General features: G+C 45.1%; 1 protein-coding gene across 2 annotated transcripts in view; it reads right to left on the bottom strand.

Moving 5' to 3' along the window:
• MTARC2 (mitochondrial amidoxime reducing component 2) overlaps nucleotides 1-22,817 on the bottom strand; it is a 42,731-nt gene extending 19,914 nt beyond the window's left edge. For both annotated transcript variants that reach the window (XM_054449925.2, XM_054449926.2), the window contains exons 1-4: nucleotides 22,195-22,817; nucleotides 15,916-16,089; nucleotides 3,002-3,164; nucleotides 1,862-2,002 (exon numbers count right to left, since the gene is read on the bottom strand). In XM_054449925.2, the coding sequence (XP_054305900.1) occupies nucleotides 1,862-2,002; nucleotides 3,002-3,164; nucleotides 15,916-16,089; nucleotides 22,195-22,466 (750 nt within the window). In that variant the 5' untranslated portion in view covers nucleotides 22,467-22,817. The remainder of the gene's footprint in view (nucleotides 1-1,861; nucleotides 2,003-3,001; nucleotides 3,165-15,915; nucleotides 16,090-22,194) is intronic.
• Between the last annotated feature and the right edge of the window lie 4,335 nt (nucleotides 22,818-27,152).

Raw genomic sequence — 27,152 nt, forward strand, 5'->3', positions numbered from 1 at the left:
CTGACCCATAATAGATGTTTGAATTTTAAAAATTAACAAAGGCACACAGGAATTCAACTAGATAACAAAAAACAAGATAACACCATCAAGTAGACAACTTCTGTATACATTGCTATTGCTCTTTCCTTTTTTCTTTTTTTTAATAGACAGGTTCTCACTCTGTCACCCAGACTGGAGTGCAGTGGCACAATCTCTGGCCCCGGGCTCAAGCCATCCTCCCACCTCAGCCTCCCAAGTAGCTGGGACTATAGGCATGCACCACCATACCTGGCTATTATTATATTCTTTTAGTAGAGATGGGGTTTTGCCATGTTATCCAGGCTGGTCTCAAACTCCTAAGCTCAAGCAATCCTCCTGCCTCGGACTCCCAAAGTGCTGAGACTATAGACATGAGCGCCTACAGCACCTGGCAGCTATTTTTCAAATTATCAGATAATATGGAGTGCCTACATGTACGATGGTTTATACTAGGCTCAGTGCAAAGGTTTATCCTAAAGAACAATGTTTATCAACAAATTAGGGGCTGGGCACAGTAGCTCATGCCTGTAATCCAAGCACTTTGGGAGGCTGAAGCGGGTGGATCACCTGAGGTCAGGAGTTCAAGACTGGCCTGGCCAACATGGAGAAATCCCATCTCTATTAAAAGTACAAAAATTAGCCAAGTGTGGTGACAAGTGCCTGTAGTCCCAGCTCCTCTAGAGGCTGAGGCAGGAGAATCACACAAACCCGGGAGGTGGAGGTTGCAGTGAGCCGAGATCGTGCCACCGCACTCCAGCCTGGGTGACAGAGCGAGACTCCGTCTCAAAAAAAAAAAAAAATTAGAGCACATTTTACTCACACAAAAGGAAGTATGGTCATTCAGGGGAGCAAAGAATTGAGAGGGTGTTTAAGAGCCTCTCCTCTCAGAGTTAACTATTTGGGATCTCTAAATTGGAATTGTCACCCCAGCTCTACAGATGCTGGAGTTACAAGTCTTGTGTTCTAATGCCAGCCACCATTTCTCTGCTAGGCAAAGTGTATAACACCTCTGAGTTTTATTTTCCTTATAAAAAGGAGACAGTAACACAAATTTCACAGGGTTATCATAAAGATCAAATAAAGTAATTTATCTGAAATGATTATTTAGCTCAATGCCTAGCACCCAGTAAACACCCAATAAATGGTATTTGTCATTGTTACTTCCACTGCTCGGAAAGTTTAGCTCACCCCTGAGGCTTAATATGACGGCTAATGCTTCTTATCACCAAGCAATACCCAGCTATATGTATATCACATACAGAGTTCAGGGTTTTACTGGGTTCTGATGTAGTTTTCCCTTAAGACCACAAAGGTGTGTCCCTGAAAAGGGTGGAAATTTCTGGTGTCAATCTCATAAAAGAGCATGTGGGTGCCCTGGGAGAGAACTCAGGCCACAGCATGGTATGTCTCCAGGGTCAGATTGCCTGTGTCCTCTTGGTCTACACTTTGGGGCATGGGGCTTCTAAAAGTCTCAAATCTTTGAGAGCTCTGCTGAGTGATAGAGAAGTGGAAAATGGCTTTAACTTTCTCTTTATCTTCGCTTCCCTCAGTTATCTGTGAGCTATGATTACATATTCCAACCTCAGATTTGCTACAATTTCGAGTTTTGACTGTTTGCTTTGGGGCCCAAGCACTAACGGGTGAGAGCAACACCCCCCTGAGGCCAGTGTGTTGATAGCAGCAGCAATGAGTGAATGACTCCGCAAGCAATGAGGGATGGCAGCAGCAATGAGTGAATGACTCGACCTTGGCGGATCTGAGTTGGCTCTGGCTAGAGCAGAGTTCCCTTAGCACTGCCAGCAGCACATCTGAGCACGATGCACAAAAGCAGTGGGTCGCTTACCTCCTCAAAAGCATCACAGCCAGTCACCACGATATTTGGCCTGAAATTCTCCATTTTCATTTTCTTCTCCATCCTGGTATTCAAATCTACCAGTGAGGCATCTGTCATGATCAGGAGTGGGCAGCAGTCTGGGTAGGCCACCTTGCCAAGAACACAGGACAGTCAGGCCCCACCACTCCACAAAATGGCCTAGACCATCTGCAAAGCTAAGTAATGTCCAGAAGCAAAACCACTTCAGTGCAGAAGAGGGGAGCAGTGTTCAGGAAGGAGAGAGATGTGACGTTGGGCTTGCAGTGGCCAGGAGCTGGAGCAGTTCCTGTCCACACACAGGGACAGGGCTGCAGCCAGGGCCGGCTCTGGGCCAATGTCAATCACCAGGCTTGCTCTTCCTGGGTTCCCACTCCCACTCCAGCAGCGGCCCCCTTCCCACATCATCCTCAAACAGCGAGGACCTGCTGCCAATCAGCTATACTCCAGTAATAATTTCCTCAACAACACCACTCACTCACTAGGCATTTACTGAGCACCTACCAGGCTCTGTTCTAGTGGGGAAACAGCAGGAAAGAAAGCAGATAAAAACCCCTGCCCTCAAGGAGCTTGCAGTTTAGGGGCTATGGAGAGAAACTCCCTGAGGCCCTTGTATTTTAAACTTTAGCTCATGGCAGAATCAGAGGCTTTGGTCTTTGGCTCAGGGGACAGTTTTCCTTAGGAGGAGGTGCCTTGCCAGCACCTGAAATAAGCACACCTCACAGATTGTGAGGGGTGAGTCAGAACAAAGTCCGCTTCTGTAATTCCAGGAAACTTGGATTTAGTCCCAGACAAACTTCTCACTTTTGTTTCTCCAGCCAGTTTTCTCTTACATCTCCATCTACCTGGAAGTCACCCCTGGATCCCCCCTCCATATCTCCCATATTCAATCCTCCATATACCCTAGAGATCCCACTTTTGAGACACCTCTCATATCCACCTTCTTTTCCATCCCCCGGTACTTCTGCCCAGGCTGTGCCCTCATTATCTCACCAGGGCCATTATCATATTTTCTTAACTGAGGTCCCAAGAGAGGCTCTTTATTGACCGGGAAGGAAGCCAGAAAGAGAAAGGTGACTAGTAGCAGTGAAGGTAAACTCTCTGTAAGCTCACCTGGTAATTCTGATCAAGAGTAGGGACAAGTTTTCTTGATGTTCTTCCCTTCATGTTTGTCTCAAATTGAACCAGTCTGTATGCTTCCGTTTTCAAGAAGTTGGTGAACCACTTAGCTGCCTCATTGCCACAGTCTCTGCCTTTAATGTCAAGGCCAAATATCCTGGAAAGGTCACAAAAGAACACCAGGTTACTTACTTATATCAATACACTGAGGGATGGTGTCAAAAATGAACAGCTGGACTGTTGGGACCTGACCATCCAAGAGGGCTGTTAAGTGGTCCCTGGGTCAAAGCTGGGCAGAAGCGCAAGAGAAAGGAGTAGAGTGTGCTCTGGCGAAGAGCTACCCAAACGCTAATGTACGTGCAAATCCTCCAGGATCTTGTTTGAATGCAGATTCTGGTTCAGTAGGTCTGGGTTAGAGTCTGAGATTCTGCATTCCCAACAAGCTTCTGGATGCCTAAGCTGCTGGTCCATGAACGCAAGGATTTAGGACACTTTCACAAGAGGAGAGGGGCTGCCCTGTGGCAGATGCACCCTGAGCTTAGAATCCAACAGACCTGGCTCAAATTGGAACTTGGTCATTCTCTAGTTCTGTGATCATAAGCAAATCATTTAACTCCTCTGACCTGTCTCCAGTTGTAAATTGGAGATAATTATGTGGTACCTACCTATGCCACTTGGTGGAACAGATAACTTTAGATAATACAGCGGCCCTCAAGGTTTTCTTGCTTAAATTCCCCTAACGGAGTTTTAAAAAGCTACGGACCCTTCACAGAACTATAAGTTGACAGGTAAACTTTTTCATCATAAGTTTAATTTGTTCTGAAAGACATCATTTCCATTGAATTCTAAACACTGACATTTAAAATAAAATGATTACATTATGCTTTTAAAAGTATGTAATGGGATCTAAATGCCATGTTGGTTTGATATCCACCATTATCTGTTTAAACATTTTTGTATTATTCCTCTTTTTATTCATGAACACATATGTATATTATTTTACTTATGTAATTTTATCCTAATGTATATTTACGGCTATCGCTCACTTACTGTATTTCTTTTGAATCAATTAAATTTGGTTTGTTTCTTAAGCTTTCAAGTGTGAAGAAATGTTTTCAGGATTGAGTTATCATTACAATTATGATTTATATACAATTGATCATAAAAAAAAGATATGCTATATATTTTTATAATTAATGAACATAAAAAATGAGATTTTATTTGAAATTAAATGCTTAATGAACCCTATACAATATCCATAAAACTCTGAATGAATCTCACATATTGCTAGAATAAGACAAGGTTCAGTATCAATTTTATTTCTTTCCTTTAAATAAGGCCTGAGGAATTTTTCACACAAATAAAGATAGAAATGGGAGTTATAGTAATTTCACTTATTCCTTGAATCTCTAGGCAATATTTGTCACATAGTGATTTGTCATCAAAAAGTATTTTTAATGATTTATCAGCAACAATTTGATTGGAGGCCCCTTCATTTTAATGTAAGACAAAGAGTTGGAACCACTGACTTGTACAATTTTACCCTTTCATTAACGTCACCCTCTTTATCAACACCAGCATTTTTCATTGTTTGGGTCCCTGTATGTTATTCCTCCCAAGGGCAATGCCCCTAGTCAGATGTGGGGTGGACAGACAAAAGCCTTTCCTCTGTACAAAGATGAAAGGTTTATGGTGAGACAGGAGAACTTGCCAATTGTAGATATGATTCACAGGATCTGGAAATTGATTCCCCTACACTCATCTACCATGAGACGGGCTTGCCCCTCCCTGTGGGAAGGCTCACACCAGTGTGAGGACTCCTGAGGCAATGCACGTGAAGGATTTCAACGTGGACACCTGAGGTGCTCCCAGTTAGATGAACCCCTGTGTACCCTGCAACTCACAATCCTGGTCTGAGGGTAGAGACTCCCTACCCTCTCACCTCCTCTCCCATCTACTGTCAAATCTCAATGCTGTTCCTTTCACATTTCTTGGGCCTTTTCCTTCCCTCTAAACCCCCTTCTTGAAGCCACTGTTTCACCTGATTAATTCTTGGCTCTACAGACATCTCATGATCCTCTCCTGGCCTTCTGCCTTTCCCCTAAAACTGATTCCATCCCACTGTTCAGCAGTTCCTTAAGTATATGCTCCTGGATGGAGCTCTTCCCTCATACCCTCAGAACAGCACTTGTACATAAGTGCACACATATTACCCACGGCGTCCACCCACCCAGGGAAGCTTATGGGTGGCACTTTGAAAAGTAGAAAAGCGCCCCACAGGGCAAAGGAATACTGATTAACCAGAGCCCCTTCTCCCCGACGGAAGGCATCCCTCCACCAGCCCTGTCTCCCATCCCTGCACTGGATGGTATCACCCCCTCTGCCATGCCATCTTCTCCAATTCTTGCAGAATTTTCTGCAGAATCCACTCTCTTCTACATTTTGACACAAAATGTCTCATCAGCAACATTCCATAGAAAAAACTGACCCTCACTCTGTGGGTTCAATAAAACTTCATTAGTAAGCAATCTCTTAACTCACAAATCAAAAGTAACTCACTAAAAATTATGTAAGAGGACATAAAAACTTGAATAGACTCTTACAAAGAAAATCCAGATACTTTTACTGGCAAGTTCTATCAATAATTACAGAATAAATAATACCAATCTTACACAGCAAACAAAAAAAGTGTTTTTAAGACTTGCCATGTAAAAGTGGAAGAAAAGAGTAAATGTTTAGGACTAAATCTAACAAAAGATGTAAAATCACATTACAGATAAAATTATAAAACTTTATTAAAGAGAAAAATAAGACACAAACAAGTGAAGAAAAATAATATTTGGAGGGGGCAGCCAAGATGGCTGAACAGGAACAGCTCCGGTCTACAGCTCCCAGCGTGAGCGACGCAGAAGATGGGTGATTTCTGCATTTCCATCTGAGGTACCGGGTTCATCTCACTAGGGAGTGCCAGACAGTGGGCGAAGGACAGTGGATGCAGCGCACCATGTGCGAGCTGAAGCAGGGCGAGGCATTGCCTCGCTCGGGAAGCACAAGGGGTCAGGGAGTTCCCTTTCCTAGTCAAAGAAAGGGGTGACAGACGGCACCTGGAATATCGGGTCACTCCCACCCTAATACTGTGCTTTTCCGACGGGCTTAAAAAACGGTGCACCAGGAGATTATATCCCGCACCTGGCTCGGAGGGTCCTATGCCCATGGAGTCTCGCTGACTGCTAGCACAGCAGTCTGAGATCAAACAGCAAGGCGGCAGTGAGGCTGGGGGAGGGGCATCCATCATTGCCCAAGCTTCCTTAGGTAAACAAAGCAGCCAGGAAGCTCGAACTGGGTGGAGCCCACCACAGCTCAAGGAGGCCTGCCTGCCTCTTGTAGGTTTCACCTCTGGGGGCAGGGCACAGACAAACAAAAAGACAGCAGTAACCTCTGCAGTCTTAAATGTCCCTGTCTGACAACTTTGAAGAGAGCAGTGGTTCTCCCAGCACGCAGCCGGAGATCTGAGAACAGGCAGACTGCCTCCTCAAGTGGGTCCCTGACCCCAGACCCATGAGCAGCCTAACTGGGAGGCACCCCCCAATAGGGGCAGACTGACACCTCACACGGCCGGCTGGGTACTCCTCTGAGACAAAACTTCCAGAGGAAAGATCAGACAGCAGCATTCGTGGTTCACGAAAATCTGCTGTTCTGCAGCCACCGCTGCTGATACGCAGGCAAACAGGGTCTGGAGTGGACCTCTAGCAAACTCCAACAGACCTGCAGCTGAGGGTCCTGTCTGTTAGAAGGAAAACTAACAAACAGAAAGGACATCCACACCAAAAACCCATCTGTACATCACCATCATCAAAAACCAAAAGTAGATAAAACCACAAAGATGGGGAAAAAACAGAGCAGAAAAACTGGAAACTCTAAAAAGCAGAGCGCCTCTCCTCCTCCAAAGGAACGCAGTTCCTCACCAGCAACGGAACAAAGCTGGATGGAGAATGACTTTGACGAGTTGAGAGAAGAAGGCTTCAGACGATCAAACTACTCCGAGCTACAGGAGGAAATTCAAACCAAAGGCAAAGAAGTCGAAAACTTTGAAAAAAATTTAGACGAATGTATAACTAGAATAACCAATACAGAGAAGTGCTTAAAAGAGCTGATGGAGCTGAAAGCCAAGGCTCAAGAACTACGTGAAGAATGCAGAAGCCTCAGGAGCCAATGCGATCAACTGGAAGAAAGGGTATCAGTGATGAAGATGAAATGAATGAAATGAAGCGAGAAGGGAAGTTTAGAGAAAAAAGAATAAAAAGAAATGAACAAAGCCTCCAAGAAATATGGGACTACGTGAAAAGCCCAAATTTACATCTGATTGGTGTACCTGAAAGTGACGGGGAGAATGGAACCAAGTTGGAAAACACTCTGCAGGATATTATCCAGGAGAACTTCCCCAATCTAGCAAGGTGGGCCAACATTCAGATTCAGGAAATACAGAGAACGCCACAAAGATACTCCTCGAGAAGAGCAACTCCAAGACACATAATTGTCAGATTCACCAAAGTAGAAATGAAGGAAAAAATGTTAAGGGCAGCCAGAGAGAAAGGTTGGGTTACCCACAAAGGGAAGCCCATCAGACTAACAGCTGATCTCTCAGCAGAAACTCTACAAGCCAGAAGAGAGTGGGGGCCAATATTCAACATTCTTAAAGAAAAGAATTTTCAACCCAGAATTTCATATCCAGCCAAACTAAGCTTCATAGGTGAAGGAGAAATAAAATACTTTACAGACAAGCAAATGCTGAGAGATTTTGTCACCACCAGGCCTGCCCTAAAAGAGTTCCTAAAGGAAGCGCTAAACATGGAAAGGAACAACCGGTACCAGCCACTGCAAAATCATGCCAAATTGTAAAGACCATCGAGGCTAGGAAGACACTGCATCAACTAACGAGCAAAATAACCAGCTAACATCATAATGACAGGATCAAATTCACACATAACAATATTAACTTTAAATGTAAATGGACTAAATGCTCCAATTAAAAGACACAGACTGGCAAATTGGATAGAGTCAAGACCTATCAGTGTGCTGTATTCAGGAAACCCATTTCACGTGCAGACACACACATAGGCTCAAAATAAAAGGATGGAGGAAGATCTACCAAGCAAATGGAAAACAAAAAAAGGCAGGGGTTGCAATCCTAGTCTCTGATAAAACAGACTTTAAACCAACAAAGATCAAAAGAGACAAAGAAGGCCATTACATAAGGGTAAAGGGATCAATTCAACAAGAAGAGCTAACTATCCTAAATATATATGCACCCAATACAGGAGCACCCAGATTCATAAAGCAAGGCCTGAGTGACCTACAAAGAGACTTAGACTCCCACACAATAATAATGGGAGACTTTAACACCCTACTGTCAACATTAAACAGATCAATGAGACAGAAAGTTAAAAAGGATACCCAGGAATTGAACTCAGCTCTGCACCAAGCAGACCTAATAGACATCTACAGAACTCACCACCCCAAATCAACAGAATATACATTTTTTTCACACCACACCACACCTATTCCAAAATTGACCACATAGTTGGAAGTAAAGCTCTCCTCAGTAAATGTAAAAGAACAGAAATTATAACAAACTATCTCTCAGATCACAGTGCAATCAAACTAGAACTCAGGATTAAGAAACTCACTCAAAACTGCACAACTACATGGAAACTGAACAACCTGCTCCTGAATGACTACTGGGTACATAACGAAATGAAGGCAGAAATAAAGATGCTCTTTGAAACCAACGAGAACAAAGACACAACATACTAGAATCTCTGGGACACATTCAAAGCAGTGTGCAGAGGGAAATTTATAGCACTAAATGCCCACAAGAGAAAGCAGGAAAGATCCAAAATTGACACCCTAACATCACAATTAAAAGAACTAGAAAAGCAAGAGCAAACACATTCAAAAGCTAGCAGAAGGCAAGAAATAACTAAAATCAGAGCAGAACTGAAGGAAATAGAGACACAAAAAACCCTTCAAAAAATTAATGAATCCAGGAGCTGGTTTTTTGAAAGGATCAACAAAATCGATAGACCGCTAGCAAGACTAATAAAGAAGAAAAGAGAGAAGAATCAAATAGACGCAATAAAAAATGATAAAGGGGATATCACCACCGATCCCACAGAAATACAAACTACCATCAGAGAATACTACAAACACCTCTACGCAAATAAACTAGAAAATCTAGAAGAAATGGATAAATTCCTCAACACATACACCCTCCCAAGACTAAACCAGGAAGAAGTTGAATCTCTGAATAGACCAATAAAAGGCTCTGAAATTGTGGCAATAATCAATAGCTTACCAACCAAAAAGAGTCCAGGACCAGATGGATTCACAGCTGAATTCTACCAGAGGTACAAGGAGGAACTGGTACCATTCCTTCTGAAACTATTCCAATCAATAGAAAAAGAGGGAATCCTCCCTAACTCATTTTATGAGGCCAGCATCATCCTGATACCAAAGCCTGACAGAGACACAACAAAAAAAGAGAATTTTAGACCAATATCCTTGATGAACATTGATGCAAAAATCCTCAATAAAATACTGGCAAACCGAATCCAGCAGCACATCAAAAAGTTTACCCACCATGATCAAGTGGGCTTCATCCCTGGGATGCAAGGCTGGTTCAATATATGCAAATCAATAAATGTAATCCAGTATATAAACAGAACCAAAGACAAAAACCACATGATTATCTCAATAGATGCAGAAAAGGCCTTTGACAAAATTCAACAACCTTCATGCTAAAAACTCTCAATAAATTAGGTATTGATGGGACGTATCTCAAAATAATAAGAGCTATCTATGACAAACCCACAGCCAATATCATACTGAATGGGCAAAAACTGGAAGCATTCCCTTTGAAAACTGGCACAAGACAGGGATGCCCTCTCTCACCACTCCTATTCAACATAGTGTTGGAAGTTCTGGCCAGGGCAATTAGGCAGGAGAAGGAAATAAAGGGTATTCAATTTGGAAAAGAGGAAGTCAAATTGTCCCTGTTTGCAGATGACATGATTGTATATCTAGAAAACCCCATTGTCTCAGCCCGAAATCTCCTTAAGCTGATAAGCAACGTCAGCAAAGTCTCAGGATACAAAATCAATGTACAAAAATCACAAGCATTCTTATACACCAACAACAGACAAACAGAGGGCCAAATCATGAGTGAACTCCCATTCACAATTGCTTCAAACAGAATAAAATACCTAGGAATCCAACTTACAAGAGACGTGAAGGACCTCTTCAAGGAGAACTAGAAACCACTGCTCAAGGAAATAAAAGAGAATGCAAACAAATGGAAGAATATTCCATGCTCATGGGTAGGAAGAATCAATATCGTGAAAATGGCCATACTGCCCAAGGTAATTTACAGATTCAATGCCATCCCCAACAAGCTACCAATGACTTTCTTCACAGAATTGGAAAAAACTACTTTCAAGTTCATATGGAACCAAAAAAGAGCCCGCATTGCCAAGTCAATCCTAAGCCAAAAGAACAAAGCTGGAGGCATCACGCTACCTGACTTCAAACTATACTACAAGGCTACAGTAACCAAAACAGCATGGTACTGGTACCAAAAGAGAGAAATAGACCAATGGAACAGAACAGAGCCCTCAGAAATAACGCCGCATATCTACAACTATCTGATCTTTGACAAACCTGAGAAAAACAAGCAATGGGGAAAGGATTCCCTATTTAATAAATAGTGCTGGGAAAACTGGCTAGCCATATGTAGAAAGCTGAAACTGGATCCCTTCCTTACACCTTATACAAAAATTAATTCAAGATGGATTAAAGACTTAAACGTTAGACCTAAAACCATAAAAACCCTAGAAGAAAACCTAGGCATTACCATTCAGGACATAGACATGGGCAAAGACTTCACGTCTAAAACACCAAAAGCAATGGCAACAAAAGCCAAAATTGACAAATGGGATCCAATTAAACCAAACAGCTTCTGCACAGCAAAAGAAACTACCATCAGAGTGAACAGGCAACATACAAAATGGGAGAAAATTTTCACAACCTACTCATCTGACAAACGGCTAATATCCAGAATCTACAATGAACTCAAACAAATTTACAAGAAAAAAATAAACAACCCCATCAAAAAGTGGGCGAAGGACATGAACAGACACTTCTCAAAAGAAGACATTTATGCAGCCAAAAAACACATGAAAAAATGCTCACCATCACTGGCCATCAGAGAAATGCAAATCAAAACCACAATGAGATACCATCTCACACCAGTTAGAATGGCGATCATTAAAAAGTCAGGAAATAACAGGTGCTGGAGAGGATGTGGAGAAATAGGAACACTTTTACACTGTTGGTGGGACTGTAAACTAGTTCAACCCTTGTGGAAGTCAGTGTGGCGATTCCTCAGGGATCTAGAACTAGAAATACCATTTGACCCAGCCATCCCATTACTGGGTATATACCCAAAGGACTATAAATCATGCTGCTATAAAGACACATGCACACGTATGTTTACTGCGGCACTATTCACAATAGCAAAGACTTGGAACCAACCCAAATGTCCAACAATGATAGACCGGATTAAGAAAATACGGCACAGATACACCATGGAATACTATGCAGCCATAAAAAATGATGAGTTCATGTCCTTTGTAGGGACATGGATGAAATTGGAAATCATCATTCTCAGTAAACTATCACAAGGACAAAAAACCAAACACCGCATGTTCTCACTCATAGGTGGGAATTGAACAATGCAAACACATGGACACAGGAAGGGGAACATCACACTCTGGGGACTGTTGTGGGGTGGTGGGAGGGGGGAGGGATAGCATTAGGAGATATACCTAATACTAAATGGCGAGTTAATGGGTGCAGCACACCAGCATGGCACATGTATACATATGTAACTAACCTGCACATTGTGCACATGTACCCTAAAACTTAAAGTATAATAATAATAAAATTAAATAAATAAAAAATAAATTAAAAAAAAGAAAAATAATATTCATAGATAAGGTGGATTAATACAATAAAGATAATAGCTATTTAAGACCTAATATCTAGTTAAGTGCTTACTGTGTACCAGGTCCTCTTGCAAGTGCTTTATTTAATACACACATACACACACCCAGACACACACATACACACACACATATTTTCACATCAGTTTTCTCTAAATTTAGCTACAAATTCAATATAGGATTGAAGTCATGTCTTACTTCCCCCTACTTTAAAACATTAGCTTCACCTTTTAAGACAATAATCACGCCGTGCACGGTGGCTGATGCCTGTAATCCCAGCACTATCGGAGGCTGAGGCAGGTGGATCCCTTGAGGTCAGGAGTTCGAGAACAACCTGGCCAACATGGTGAAACCCCACCTCTAGTAAAATACAAAAATTAGCTGGGTGTGGTGGTGCATGCCTGTAGTCCCAGCTACTCAGGAGGCTGAGGCAGGAGAATCACTTGAGCCTGGGAGATGGAGGTTGCAGTGAGCTGAGATCGCGCCATTGCACTCCAGCCTGGGCAACAAGAGCGAAACGCCATCTCAAAAAAAAAAAAGGCAATAATTATTCATAAATACTTGTGATAATCAAGAAGCCATACTGGTCTATAATTAGTATAAAAAAACTTAAACCACACAAGGTGAACAGGGAAAGCTGATTGAAAACACTAACAGTGAAAGTTTAAAATAAAATAAGTGGCCGGGCAAGGTGGCTCATGCCTGTAATCCCTGCACTTTGGGAAGTCGAGGCAGGTGGATCAAAAGGTCAGGAGATCGAGACCATGGTAGCCAACATGGTGAAATCCCATCTCTGCTAAAAATACAAAAATTAGCTGGGTGTGGTGGCGTGCGCCTGTAGTCCCAGCTACTCAGGAGGCTGAGGCAGGAGAATCGCTTGAACCCAGGAGGCAGAGGTTGCAGCGAGTTGAGATCGCACCACTGCACTCCAGCCCAGGCGACAGAGCGAGACTCCATCTCAAAAATAATAATAATAATAAAATAAAATAAGTGTGGAATAATATAAAATTCATGACACTTCAGCCTTGTCCAAATGTCTGTGAAGGGACTTCTTTTTCTTTTTACTAACTTGAGGTTGTTGGTTTATATTATTTGATTCTGGGCGCTGGTGGGCTGGCTGTGGTAATCACTCTGTCACTTACCATCTGTTAGGGGTTAAATGTTTGTGTCTCCCCAAAATTCCTTTGTTGACACCCTCACCCCCAATGTGGGGCCTATGGGAGGTAATTAGGTTTAGATGAGGTGGAGCCCTCATGCTGGGATTGGTACCCTTATAAGAGGAAGAAACACAAGAATGCTCTCTCTCTTCATGCAGGCACCAGGGAAGGTCATGTGAGGACATAACGAGAAGTGGCCATCTACAACCCTGAAAAGGGACCTCACCAATCTACCAGCACCTCGATCTTAGACTTCCCATCCTCCCAAACTATGAGAAATAAATATCTGTTGTTTAAGCCACCCAGACTATGGTATTTTGTCACAGCAGCTGGCATTAACTAAACACATTACCTGTATTATTTCTTCAATTTTTAGCAGTTCCCTTGGCAACCAATCCATTAAAAATAGCTTATAAATACAGGCTGAACTAGTTACAGCATGTCTAACCAGCTAGAGAGGGCAGTGCGCTGACTACACCTCTGCATCAATCCAAATGCACAGCTCTCAATCATTTTCACCAAACTGCCAGGGTTCCAGGCTCTCTATTCCCACCTCATCCAGATCTACAATTCATGTGTGGAACAGAATTACATAAGAAGAGGCTGCAGGCCAGGCACAGTGGCTCACGCCTGCAATCCCAGCAGTTTGGGAGGCCAAGGCAGGTGGATCACCTGAGGTCAGGAGTTAGAAACCAGCCTGGCCAACATGGTGAAACCACATCTCTACTAAAAACACAAAATTAGCCGGGCGTGATGGCGCATGCCTCTAATCCCAGCTACTCAGGAGGCTGGGGCAGGAGAATCGCTTGAACCTGGGGGGTGGAGGTTGCAGTGAGCCAAGATTGTGCCATTGCACTCCAGCCTGGGCAACAAGAGCAAAACTCCATCTCAAAAAATAAACAAATAAAAAAGAACAGGCTGCAATTGCTGTCTTTTTCAGACCCAGGCAACTCACCTGCAAGGTATTCCTCTTTCCCTCTTTCCATCCAGGAAGGTGTGTGTGTCCCTAGATTTCTGCCTATTTAGCTGGTAAAGAGCCTCGGGGGAAAAACTTGCTCACTGTTGGCAACATAGTGAGTCTACAGGACAACACCCATATTACTCATGTGACACATGTCACCTACATATTTAGCCATCACCTTCCCATGTCTTCCAATTAAGCCGAGATGGCTACACTCTTCCTCTTCAATGAATTGATGGGCTCAAAACCTGTCATTTATGGGAAAGCTTTTCTTCTCCCTACATATACACCTTAAAGGCAAAAGCCTTAGGAGGGAAGTGGGTTCAAATCCCAGCTCTGTGTTTTCGTGGCAGTGATCTAAGACTTGGTTTCCTCATTTGTAAAGTGGAATTAATGACCCCCATCATGGGCTTGCTAAGATAATTACCTGAAATACTGAATTCAGTGAATTATTGCTTCAGACTTCTGAAAATTGGGAACCATGAGTGGTGGATTTCAGCTTAGACACTTTGCTTGAAAAAGCATAAGATGAGAGTTCAGGGAGTAATCTGAGGCTCTCCTCTGAGCCCTGGGACCTTGGACAACACCAACTTCCACACACTTAACAAGCTCAGTTGGTGACAAGGGATCCAGATCATCCCACGACAAGCATCTAAGTCTTCTTAATGTGGAAGGACAAGACCCCAGCAAACCACAGAACTTGACAACCCAACAGAAGTCCCATAGGCCAAAAGGAAGCCAAAGCCTGAGGTGTGTCTTTGGCCAGAAGTGGAAATCCCTTACACCCAAGGAATATGCCTTCATCTCAACTACACACTTCAGAGGCTGCAGAGTCAACTTGAAAGCTCTGGAAGCTCCAGCACCCTTCTCACCCAGCCCTGAGATACAGCTGCTAAAGTCTCCACTAACTCCCTTGTCTGCCTGGTTGGAGAGCTGACAATTCTGAATGAAGATTTGAACGAAAGGAGAAAAGCCCTAAAGATGAGCACATTGTATCACCTTTCTACTTGTAGTAATCCTGCTTTTAATTTTCTGCATGTTTTACGCTTTGACATCTTGGAGCCTTGTTGACACTGAAGAAACTACTTCTACCAGGACCAATTCCTAGAAATAATAGACTGATGACCTGCAAGTGTGCCTGTAATAGGAACACCAACCCATCCAGAGTCTGCACTCCCAGTCACCTCCTTTATTTGGTGCTTACATGCTGGGCCACTAGTCCCATGCCCTAGTCAACCCCAGAGCCAAGTACCAGACAACCTGTGTCCCAGAGCCTGCTGAAATTATTTAAACTAGCCAGCCCTAAGCCTGCCACCCCTGCCTTGCTTCTCCTTTCCTGTGGAAACCACAATAAAAGCCCTTGCCCACATGTTCCCCCTGCTCCCTCTGCCTCCTGACCCACCCTGGTGCTTCCCCACTTGGCCTTGTGCGGTGAGGCGTGCCTCCAGTTTCTAGAGAATCTGTTGGTATAACATCTTCTTTTTTCAGGACAGTCATTTCTGTGTCTGCGTGTCTAACCATACCTGATTAAAACAAATCCTAGGTACCCTTAAAACAATATCCTGCATCATCCACTCGTGCCCAATCCCAACTCAAACTGCACTTTTCTTAAATATTTCCTTTACCAATGTCATCCTCTACTGTAGAAACTATAGCAAGACAGAATGCAAGGAGGAGCCTGAAGAGAAATCAAGCCTGTTGCAGTTCCATGGATGCCCCCAAGCAGAACACCTGCAGTTGTGGAGTTTGTTTGAGGAAGGCTGCTTGCTAGGCAAAACCAGCTGGTCCATGTCTGGAGCCCTGAAGATCAGGCAGTTGTTCTCATAAGTGATGGAGACCAGCACGAGGCGCGGCTCCTGCCGGGCAGTGACCATGTGTCCATCTTCCTTAATCACCAGCCAAAACCTGCAGAGAAACAAACCAGGGCACACTCAGAAAATCCTCTTCCACCTCCCAACAGCTTCCCTCCAGCTTTCTATTTCCTCAAAACTCTCCACCCGCCCCGACTTGGGACCTAACAATCGTTTTCCAGACAATTATCCTGGTCTGGCCAAATGATTTGGGTCTAAAAGTTGGTGACCCCAATAAGAGCTTATTTGGCAGAAACAGTTCTGGGAGAGCGTCTGGCCGATGTATGGCAATCTCCAGTTTCAAAAACAAGAATATGAGCCTGGCTCAGAGACTCTCCCTCACTGCTTAGGCAACCCTGCTGCTTGTCTGGGGGTTCTGCTTTGGTTAGAAGCTTCTGTAGGTCTGTTAAATATGTCTCTGTGGCCCTGGGAGAAGTAAAATAGCTTTCAGGTCCTTTTGTTGTAGAACACGATGAGGTTGGCCAAGTGAATTGGAGTCTGAGACAAAGGTCTTGCAAAGTTGCTGCCTCCAAGAGGAACCAGCCGGCCTCTGCTCTGTTTAACTTGCTGCGGCATGCGGGGGTGCCACATCAGGAAACCTCCCAAACAGCCTTTCCTCTTCATGCACACATTCTGACGTAGAGAACAAAGACTCACAGAAGTCACATGTTAGATAAGAATCCCACTTATTTCCTAGAGAGCCCACTGTACTGGACTTGGTTTTCTTACTTTGTATTTCTACAGGACGAGCTGAAGAGTGAGGGAAAGCTGGCCAGGCCCAGTTGGTTAGGCTTTTACCTACAGCCTAGCATATAGGTTGGGGCTGTACCACACAAAAGACTGTGTTGCCAAAAAGAAAAAAATCTTCCATTCCTAGGGAAAATAAATTTCAATATCACAGTTTAGTTTCATTTCGTTTTGTTTCGTTTAGTTGTCTTGTTTCATTTCGTTTATTTTGAGACAGAGTCTCACTCTGTTAGCCAGGCTGGAGTGCAGTGGCACAATCTAGCTCACTGCAACCTCCACCTCCTTGGTTCAAGTGATTCTCTTGCCTTAGCCTCCCGGGTAGCTGGGATTACAGGCATGCACCACCACACCCAGCTAATTTTTGTACTTTTAGTAGAGATGGGGTTTCGCTATGTTGGCTGGGCTGGTCTTGAACTCATGGCCTCAAGTTACCTGCCGCCTCAGCCTCCCAAAGTACTGGGATTACAGGCATGAGCCACTGTGCCCAGCCCAATATCACTATTTTAGAAAGAAGATAGAATCTGCAGACAAGCGGGTGAGGACAATGTGGGCACTGATGAGTAAAAATTGCCTGAAAGCCAGAGGCTTTCCAAATGTGAGGAGGATAAAAAGCACAGCCCCTTCCCGAAGCAGGGGCGGCTCCTCCCAGGAAGACATTCCAAAATAGGACCAGAGCCATCAGGGAAAGCCTGATGAGACCTCAGGAGGACATCCAATATCCCAGCACAGGCAGCTCCGTCTCTGCCCTGTCCTAACCCTGACAGATAGTCTTGCATCTGCAACCTCCTTATCAGTAGAGTCCTTTCCAGGTGCTGGCTAAACTGTCCCTTCCCTGCAACCACACTAGAAGACAACGGCTGGCAGCCTGTGCTCTGCTAACTGGCATTATGATGGTGTGGCAGTGTAAAGGCATTCCAGTAACTGTCTTGGCTACCCCCTTCCAAAAAGCTGGTGACACTGGGTAGCAGCAAGTCCCCACCCCTCTGAGGAGACCACCTTTTTCTTTCTTTTTTCTTTTTTTTTTTTTTTTGAGACGGAGTCTCGCTCTGTCGCCCAGGCTGGAGTGGAGTGCAGTGGCGCGATCTCGGCTCACTGCAAGCTCCGCCTCCCAGGTTCACACCATTCTCCTGCCTCAGCCTCCCATGTAGCCGGGACTACAGGTGCCCGCCACCACACCTGGCTAATTTTTTGTATTTTTTTTTTTTTTTTAGTAGAGACAGGGTTTCACTGTGTTAGCCAGGATGGTCTCGATCTCCTGATCTCGTGATCTGCCCGCCTCGGCCTCCCAAAGTGCTGGGATTACAGGCATGAGCCACCACACCCAGCCCACCTTTTCCTTTCTAAGTGTATATATGCATATGTGTATTATTTATTCATTTATATATATTTATACTTAATTTCAAGAGAGAGGGAGACAGGGTCTCACTCTATCACCCAGGCTGTAGATTGCAGTGGCATGATCTTAGCTCATGGCAGACTTGAGCTGCTGGGCTCAAGCGATCCTCCTGCCGCAGTCTCCTAAGTAGCTGGGACTACAGGCACACACCACCACACCCAAATGATCTTTTTATTTTTTGTAGAGATGGGGTCCCGCTGTGGTCTGGACCTTCTGGCTGGTCTGGAACTCCTGGCTCAATTAATCCTCCCTCCTTGGCCTCCCAAAGTGCTGAGATTACAGATGTGAGCCATCCTGCCTGGTCAAAGATGCCACAGGCATCTTTTTAGATCCCACAGTTCTCTGGTTCACTCATCCTGGGGCTTGGTTCTGTAAATCAGAGGATTTCTGCCCAGAGAATGGGGCTACAGTGAAATAGGCAGGCATCCACTGATTTAGATGCCTAACAGAGCTGGGCCCTATTCCCTATTTCCAGCCTTGTCCCTTGGTGCACAGTTCTTTGGTTAACCTCACTAAAGCCTTCACCCGTAACTTCCAACATGCCCCTTCCCCAGACAAGACTCCCTTTGAGATCTGCACACAACCAGAGCCATGTCCAAACAGGAGTGGCAAACCTGTTTGCACATTATTTCTGACATTACTTCTCCATGGGCTTAATCTTCTCATCTCCCATTCATCCCTTACTAATGTCGCCCTTCACCGTGGCTCACAGCCTGGCCTGTGGCTCCAGCCTGTCGTATAATAATACAGGCGTTAACTGCTGGGGTTAACAGTGGGAAGTAGTCACTAGAGGTTTCCCACTCATCACTGTCACTGAAAAAGTGGCAACTTACAGGGAGTCCAATTTTGGGACAGGACAAAGAGAGTAATCACAGGATAAAAGGTTGCCATTTGTAAATACCCCAACCATCTCATTTCCCTGTCAACCTAGGCAATATTATTTTTCACCTCTTGTACACAAAATGATGCCCAGGGAATGAATAACTAGTTCTATTCTGCCAGATCTGAAAGAAGAGATAAGTCTGGAGTATGGATTTCATCATAACCAAGTTACCCCAACCTAATCTGCAACAAAAAGCCAGCACCTTGAATTTACAGGTAAAACATGAGTATGTGGTAGAGGGATCAGTGTAGAAGCCTGGAGCCCCGATTCCCCCAAAAGAGCTACAGTGCCCCAAAAACAACCAACAGCAACGGGTAAGTGGATCCCAAAACAACAGAAAAAAATATCATTTCTCAATTACAAACTGGCCTGGGGAGCAGGAAGGACTGAAAAGTGAGGGAAAGCAGGAACTCTACCACTGAGTGTGGGAAGAGAAAAACAGCAGGAATTGGGCAGGGAATAACACCCTGGATAATAATAAACTTAAGGGATTCCTTTCTCCAACAGTTAATCATTTGTGCAGAAGAAATAAAGGACTGGCTTCAGTAAGGGTTTAGACAGATAAAACTGATCAACTCACATATGGCTGCTAAGGAGAGCAGAGATTTCCAAGGTCAGGGAGGACAAGGACGCCCTCCCAGCAACTGCACCAGGCACCGAGTGCCAGCATTCTGCCAGGTGGACTTTAAACACTCAATGCTTAGCATGCTCAAGCGAAGTGTTCACAAGTACACTAAGAGCTTTGAACAAAATACCTTTAGAAATTTGAGACCCAGAGCACTTCCAGAGGAAAATCCCAGCTCCTTGGAACAGTTAGTTCCAAAGACACAGGTTCAGAATGGAATTCATTAAATGAGGCCTTTCCCTGAATTCTAGGAACATTTGTAGTAGTGTTATTAAATTGTCAGGTGGAGAGAACAGCAGCCATTAAATAGAGTTCTCTTCAGCAAGCCTGCTTTCAAATTGTTAATTATCCTTTGATAAATAAAATGTAGTTAAAATGGGGCTTTAGAGACCATGAAGTTCAAGCTCATTCTTTTGCAAATGAGACGACTTTGTAGAAGTTTGCCCAAAGTCTCCTGATCCTCAGTGCAATCCTTATACTTTTATATCATGCACTGGTTTCATACAAACAGCATAAGTTCTGTACTTACACAGATCTGAGTTCAAATCCCCACAGCACACACTGGTTTTCTGGCCTTGGATGAGATACTCATTCTTTCTGATACTGTTTCCTTATTTGCAAAATGGTGATAATAATATCTAGTCCACAAGATCGTTATGAGGTTTAAATATGCTAATCTATGCGACAGGATTTAGCTCAGTGTCTGCTGCATTTTAACACTGAATAACATTAATTTCATTGCCTTTCCCTCTACCCCAGGCTTCACATCACCCCACCCCATCCTAAGCGTTTATTGTTTAAAACAAGGGAAAGGTAACACAGTTGTATTTATTTTAGGATGCCAATGGGAGCAAAAAGCACAGGCAAAGGACACCTATTTTCTTTCCATGGTTGCAGTAGTCATGGCAAAGCAGTGACAAAGAGAAGTGGGAAAAAACCGTTCTTCAGGTGATCAGAGGAAACGCAGATTAGAACTGGAAACTGTCTGTGAAACCAATCCTTCAAGTGAGGAAGGAAGTAGTGCAACCTAGTCTGCAACACTAATTTTCTCTGGACATGCATCGTGAGAATTTGGTTCTCCCAGTTTTTTGGAAGGTGTCCAGTCCCACAGAGCCTGAAGTCTTTCCAGTAACAGGAAGGCTTTTCTTATCCTTCATATTTGAATAAGCTCTAAACATCCTCTTCTTCTTCATGGTCTCGGATAAAATCCTTTAATTATAGCATCAAAATCACCAGGGGGGAGATTTAAACATTCTACTCGAGTTGGCCCCACTCTTGGTGATTCTGCTTCAGTAGTCCTGGGATGGGAATCTCAGGAAATTATAGTTGAAAAAGCTCTCCAGGATAAGAAATCTGGGGTAGGGGTGGGAGAATGAAAATCTTCCCATGAATCATATGGTCTGTGTACACAACACTTCTCTAAGACTCTCTGAAGTTTTCCAATACCATGGAAGTCCACATTTCTTTAAGAGGGCAGCAGTCTTCACAAAACAGTGCATCCGTGTGTCCTGGAGTGAACACAGGGATGCAGGTGGCTCTCTGCTAGAGGAATACTTGAATGATCAACTTGCAAACCTCCCTCCCCTCGGACACAGGGCCACAGCTAAACCATCTCAGCCAGATAAGAAGGCATCTTGGCTGGGCACAGTGGCTCACACCTGTAATCCCAGCACTTTAGGAGGCCGAGGCTGGTGGATTCCCTGAGGTCAGGAGTTGGAGACCAGCCTGGTCAACATGGTGAAACCCCGTTTCTACTAAAAATACAAAAATTAGCCGGGCGTGGTGGCACACACCTGTAATCTCAGCTACTTGGGAGGCTGAGGCAGGAGAATTGCTTGAACTTGGGAGATGGAGGTTGCAGTGAGCTGAGATAGCACCACTGCACTCCAGCCTGAGCCCAAATGTCTGAAATGAAATGTCTATGTGTCAGGCCCAAAAGTCCCAAAGTTCCAGGCTGTGAACAACTCTGCCTATGGGAGAAGGGGGGACACTATTCCCTTAATGACAAGTATCACCTCTGCCCCACAGTCCCCATGCCGCTTGCTCATCCTTCGTCAAAGTGTATCAGGCCTCCAGGGCACCCCCAGGATTGGAGAAATGTGAGGAACAAGGCCCAGCAAGGCCTAAGCCAATGTCCTTGAAAAATACTTGGTTTCTTTCTTGCTGCTTTCTAGTGCCAATAGCTTTATTTTTCTACTTTGGTATACTAGGATAGAATCACAAACTTTAGAGCTAAGGAGACTTGGAGATACAGGTCAGACCCCCTCCTGTTACAGAGGAGGAATCTCTCGTCTACGGAAGGGCAAGGGATTGCCCCTACCTACTTTACCAAAAATAAAGCTGGCATGAACTTGGCCTTCCCAGATAAACGACCAACGGCCCAACAGTCAGCCCAGAAACTCAGGTGGCAAACCTCTATAGTCCTTCCCAGATAGATCGGGCCCCACCTGCCCCCCGCTCCTCATCCCAGGCAGGCTCCACGCTGCCCCGCGCCCGCTCTCTGCCCTACCTGTCCCGCAGGTTGCCGATGCGCAGCCCCATGGCCGTGCACTCAGCCTCGCTCACCGGCACCCCTTTGCAGGATTTCACCGGGTAGATCCAGAGCTTCGCCACGGTGCCCACCTGCTGCAGCCGCCGGCGCCGCCTGGGCCATGCGCGGCGCCAGGCGACAGTCCCCAGGGCCACGGCGGCCAGTCCCAGCGCGGCGACCCCGAGCCACCTGGGCCAGGGCCGGGCTGGGAGGCCGAGGCGGGCCAGCGTGGAGGAGCTGGAGGCGCCCATGGCGGAGCGAGGGCGGGCGTGGACCTGCGCACTGACCCAGCAGCGACTGGAGCCCGGGAGGACGAGGAGGCTCTTAAGGATCCGGGAGAACGAGGAGGCCCTAAAGGATCCGGGCCGGAGGGAGGAGTCAAAGTTGAACCAACCACTGACCCTCTCACCCTTTCACCGCCAAGGTGGCGGAGCGGTTCCGCGGAGAGCGGGAATGCCTTAATGCGGTGACCAAGCCTGCGCGGTAACGGAGGAAGACAGGCAGAGAGCGGCCGGGGTACCCTGGGCGCCGTGGGAGCGACGCCACCCAAAGCAAGCGAGCTAATGGGGCGGCCTCTGGGGTGGTCAGTGTCTCCTCCCTCTTCCCCGCCCCTACAACACGACAGTTACCCATGCAACATGACCTTCAGCGCCAGCACACTGCCACCCCCTTCTCTGCTAATACTGCGCGCTTAGTCGCTCGACAAGATCACCGCAGAACGTGAAGGCGGGTTGCCGAACGGAGGATTTACAAACATTTGGGAACGACTTTTTCTGGCAGGTCGCTGGGAGAACTGCAGGACTTTCTGCACACAAAGGCTCAGTCTAAACCTCTGCACTCAAAGACGAGGAACTCTAGCGTGGCTTATAAGAGCATGACTCAAGGTCCCCCACCCTCCGCTGCCCCCTAACCTCGACCCCAGTAAAATGTCTTCCCGAGAAAGCTCAAGGCAGCCAGGAGAATTCCCCGTTTATTCTAGCCAACACCCGATGGTAAGGCCCCTGAGCTCCCTTTTTTAGGATATTTTCTTAAAAGGGCTTACAACTGTGAATCCTTTCTTTGTTGCTTTGAGATGTATATGTATCGCCTACACCTCAGAAGTGTCTTTCTCAAGGACCTGAAAGCCATTGCTTTGAAATGCAATCATGGGGAGGATAGAATCCCAGCTTCCTAACGGCCAGCTCCAGGCACAGCTGCCCGTCATTAATACTGACCACCCCTTCATGATTTTTCACTTGCTCCCCTGCTAGCTGCCCCGCCCTACTCTCTCCTTCACCCTTTAAAACGCCCAGTCTCCTATGCACAAATGAGAATGATCAGCTTTTTCTCCTACTGTAAGTAGTTACTGAGTAAAATCTGTTTTCATGCTTTAACTAATGTCTGGCTTTGTTGATCTTTAACAGCTCCATTCAAGCAAGCTATTGGGTTAACAGTGGATTTTCTCAGACAAATTAAGGTTTGAAGTCTTTCAAGTTTTTTGTTGTTGTTCTGTTTTTCAAAAGTTTGTCCCTTAAACTGTGGCACAGTTCTAGGAAAGTTTAAGGAGGCCAACCAGTGGGCCACCTCCTGGGAAAGGGGCCCGCTCTGGAGTGTGGGAAGAGACTCCGGTAAGGATGGAGAACCAGAGGAGCCAGGTTCCCTTCGGCTGTTCCTTGTGAAAAGTGAAAGACAAAACAGGGCCTGAATCTCTGCCCACCCAGGAAAAAACCTCAGGCCAGCAGAATTAGTCCCTCAATCCCCGTACATTTACATCATGCTTGCAGCTGTGACTTATGGATTTGTTTTTTAAGCATGGTGTGGTGAATGCGATGTGTGTACACTTGTAGCTGACCCCCTTTGCCTCTTCCAATTCCTGAGAAGGGTCAGAGCCCTCCCTGCCCACAAGCCTGCTGTCAGAGTGAGGGGCTTACAAAGCCATCGCCTCGCTGTACGTGAGCTCCCAGACAGGGCAAATGTCTTATTGATTAATCGTCTCTTTCTTTCACCTCTGATATTGATCATTCACCAGGCTTTGATATTGATCATTCACCAGGCTTTGTCCTAGATTGGCACTGGTGATTTAAAGTTTAGAAGAAGCTGCCCCTCCATCCAGTTCACTGACTCCCCAGAAGACTGACACCTCCCCTGCAATTCTAGAGGATAATGGCAGAGGAGAAGCAAGGTCAAGATGCAGAGGAAGCAGAGGCAAAAGAGCAGCTGAATCTCAGGACAGTGCTGTTTTCAGAGTGGGGAGCTTTGGAGCTGAGACTTGAACATGAGGAGGGGCTTGAAGATGGGTAGAGGAGAAGATTCTGGGCAAAAGGAGCAGCACATGCAATAGCCTGAAAAAATGGAAGGAACAAGAGAGTGTGGCATGTTTGGGCAACCACCAGCAATCCAGCTGTATTAGGATGTACCTGCGCACGCAGCAGGTGGTGAGAGTTGAGGCAAGACAGGTGGGCAGAGGTCAGATCAACATGCATCTTATCTCTACTTAATGTGGAGACACCTCAGAATTCTGAACAGCAGTCTGGCATGATTAGACTTGGGTGCTAGGAAGGCCATTCTGGCTGCTCTGAGAAAGAATAACACCAAAGATGGTTAGATGAGTTGCAAATGCCCTAGTTCAGGCTGATGTAATTCCAAATCAAGGAAAAATAACAGTGGGGCTGGAGACAGACATGTGGTTAGGAGAGATGGTCAGGGGACAGAATTAACAAGAGATAGTGATGACAGAACACAGAGCCAGAAGGAGAGGAAGAGCCCACTCCCAGAGGAAGAGCTCTGTGGCATAAAAGTCTGGGGTGGGGTGGGGGTACCATTCTCAGAGATTAAGAATTCAAGAGAAGCTGGGCACGGTGACTAACGCCTGTAATCCCAGCACTTTAGGAGGCCGAGGTGGGCGGATCACAAGGTCAGGATATAGAGACCATCCTGGCTCACACAGTGAAACCCCGTCTCTACTAAAAATACAGAAAATTAGCCAGGCATGGTGGCGGGCATCTGTAGTCTCAGCTACTTGGGAGGCTGAGGCAGGAGAATGGCGTGAACCCAGGAGGCGGAGCTTGCAGTGAGCCGAGATCGCGCCACTGCACTCCAGCCTGGGCGACAGTGAGACTCCATCTCAAAAAAAAAAAAAATAGAATTCAAGAGAAGAAGATAGTCTGGGAAAAAAGATGATGAGCCTCTTGTGGACAGTGAGTGGGAGGTATCTGTGGGACATCAAAGAGGAAATAGTTACCTAGATAGACGGGTAACTTGATCTTTCCATGCTTCAACCTCCTCATGTGCAAAGTAATGGGGATAGATATCAAGTGAGGAACTTTGCCATGGTGAGTGCTGCCAAGTCTTTGCTGTCTTCACCAGCCATTACCTATCATAGCCTGCCCTGTTTGCAGCTTCACCAATGCTGGGGTTGGGGGTGCCTTCAGGGGAGCAGGGAAATTCCTTATCTCTCTTTCTAGTGAATAAGACATCATTGTCTGCCTAGAAGCACTGATATAGATAAAGAAAACTCTGTCAATTAAAATATCAACCAAGAAAATGTGTACATTTGCATCCCAGTATCTTCATTTGTAGAATTAGTGAGGGGTGATGAGAGGCTGTATTAGTCCATTCTCACACTGCTATAATGAAATACCTGAAGCTGGGTCATTGATAAAGAAAAAATGTTTAATTGGCTCATAGTTCTGCAGGCTGTACAGGAAGAATGGCGGCTTCTGCTTCTGGGAGACCTCAGGGAGCTTTTACTCATGGTAGAAGACAAAACAGCAGTGGATGCCTTACATGGTAGGAGCAGGACCCAGAGAGAGGGGGGAGGTTCCACATGCTTTTAAACAGCCAGATCTCGCAAGAACTCAATCTCAGGATGACAGCACCAAGGGGAATGGTATTAAACCATGAGAAACCAGCCCCATGATCCAATCACCTCCCACCAGGCCTTAACTCCAGCATTGAGGGTTACAATTGAACATGAGATTTGGTTGGAGACACAGATCCAAACCATATCAAAGGTTGCAGATTCATTAGTCTAATTGGCTGTTTGCATATCTTTTTTTCCCTTCTGATTTGAATCAACTTATCTATTTTTTTGTTAATTTATAAGATCCTTTTGTAAATTAAGAAAATTACCCTTTTATCATGCCTTCCCAAGTCATAACTTTTTCCCCTAGTTTGTCATATTTTGGCAACTTCTGCTTAGGAAAAATCTCTTTCTAGTGAATAAGACATCATTGTCTGCCTAGAGGCACTGATATAGATAAAGAAAACTCTGTCAATTAAAATATCAACCAAGAAACCAGAGGAAAAAAAGAAGCCTAAAATCCAAATATTACCTTGCCCAGCCAGGTCCTCTTCAGGAAGGTGAGTACCCAGCAGCCAATGGAAGTATTCATCGGGGCCATGCAGCAGTTTGTCTTTCCTGGGGAGATGAGCACATCAGATTATCAGGCTGTGAGGATAGTCAGCCTTCAACCCATATAACAAATCTCATGACGCAGGCTAGGCTAAAATATTGTAACAACCTCAACATCTCAATGCTCTAACAAAATAAAAGTTTATTTCTCACTTACATCCCAGTTTGATGCAGGCCAAACATTAATCAAAGGTCCCCTTAGGCCAGGCCCAGTGGCACACACCTATAATCCTAGTGCTTTGGGCGACTGAGGCAGGAGGATCACTTGAGCCCAGGAGTTCAAGACCAGCCTGGGCAACATAATGAGACCCTGTTTCTACAAAAAATTTAAAACAAAAAGAGAGAATGAGGCAGGCATGGTGGTGCATGCTTGTAATACTAGCTACTCTGGACACTGAGGCAGAAGAGCTGCTTACACTCAGGAGTTTGAATGGATATTAAGCATATACATAGTGGAAGAAGAACCGTGTCTCGGTAGTCAAAGTGCCTTAGTGACTATGAAAATCCAGCCACATGACCAGGGCTCAAAGCACCAGATTACAAA

Source organism: Pongo pygmaeus, chromosome 1, assembly GCF_028885625.2.
Source record: "Pongo pygmaeus isolate AG05252 chromosome 1, NHGRI_mPonPyg2-v2.0_pri, whole genome shotgun sequence".
In the NCBI taxonomy this organism is placed as follows: Eukaryota; Metazoa; Chordata; class Mammalia; order Primates; family Hominidae; genus Pongo; species Pongo pygmaeus.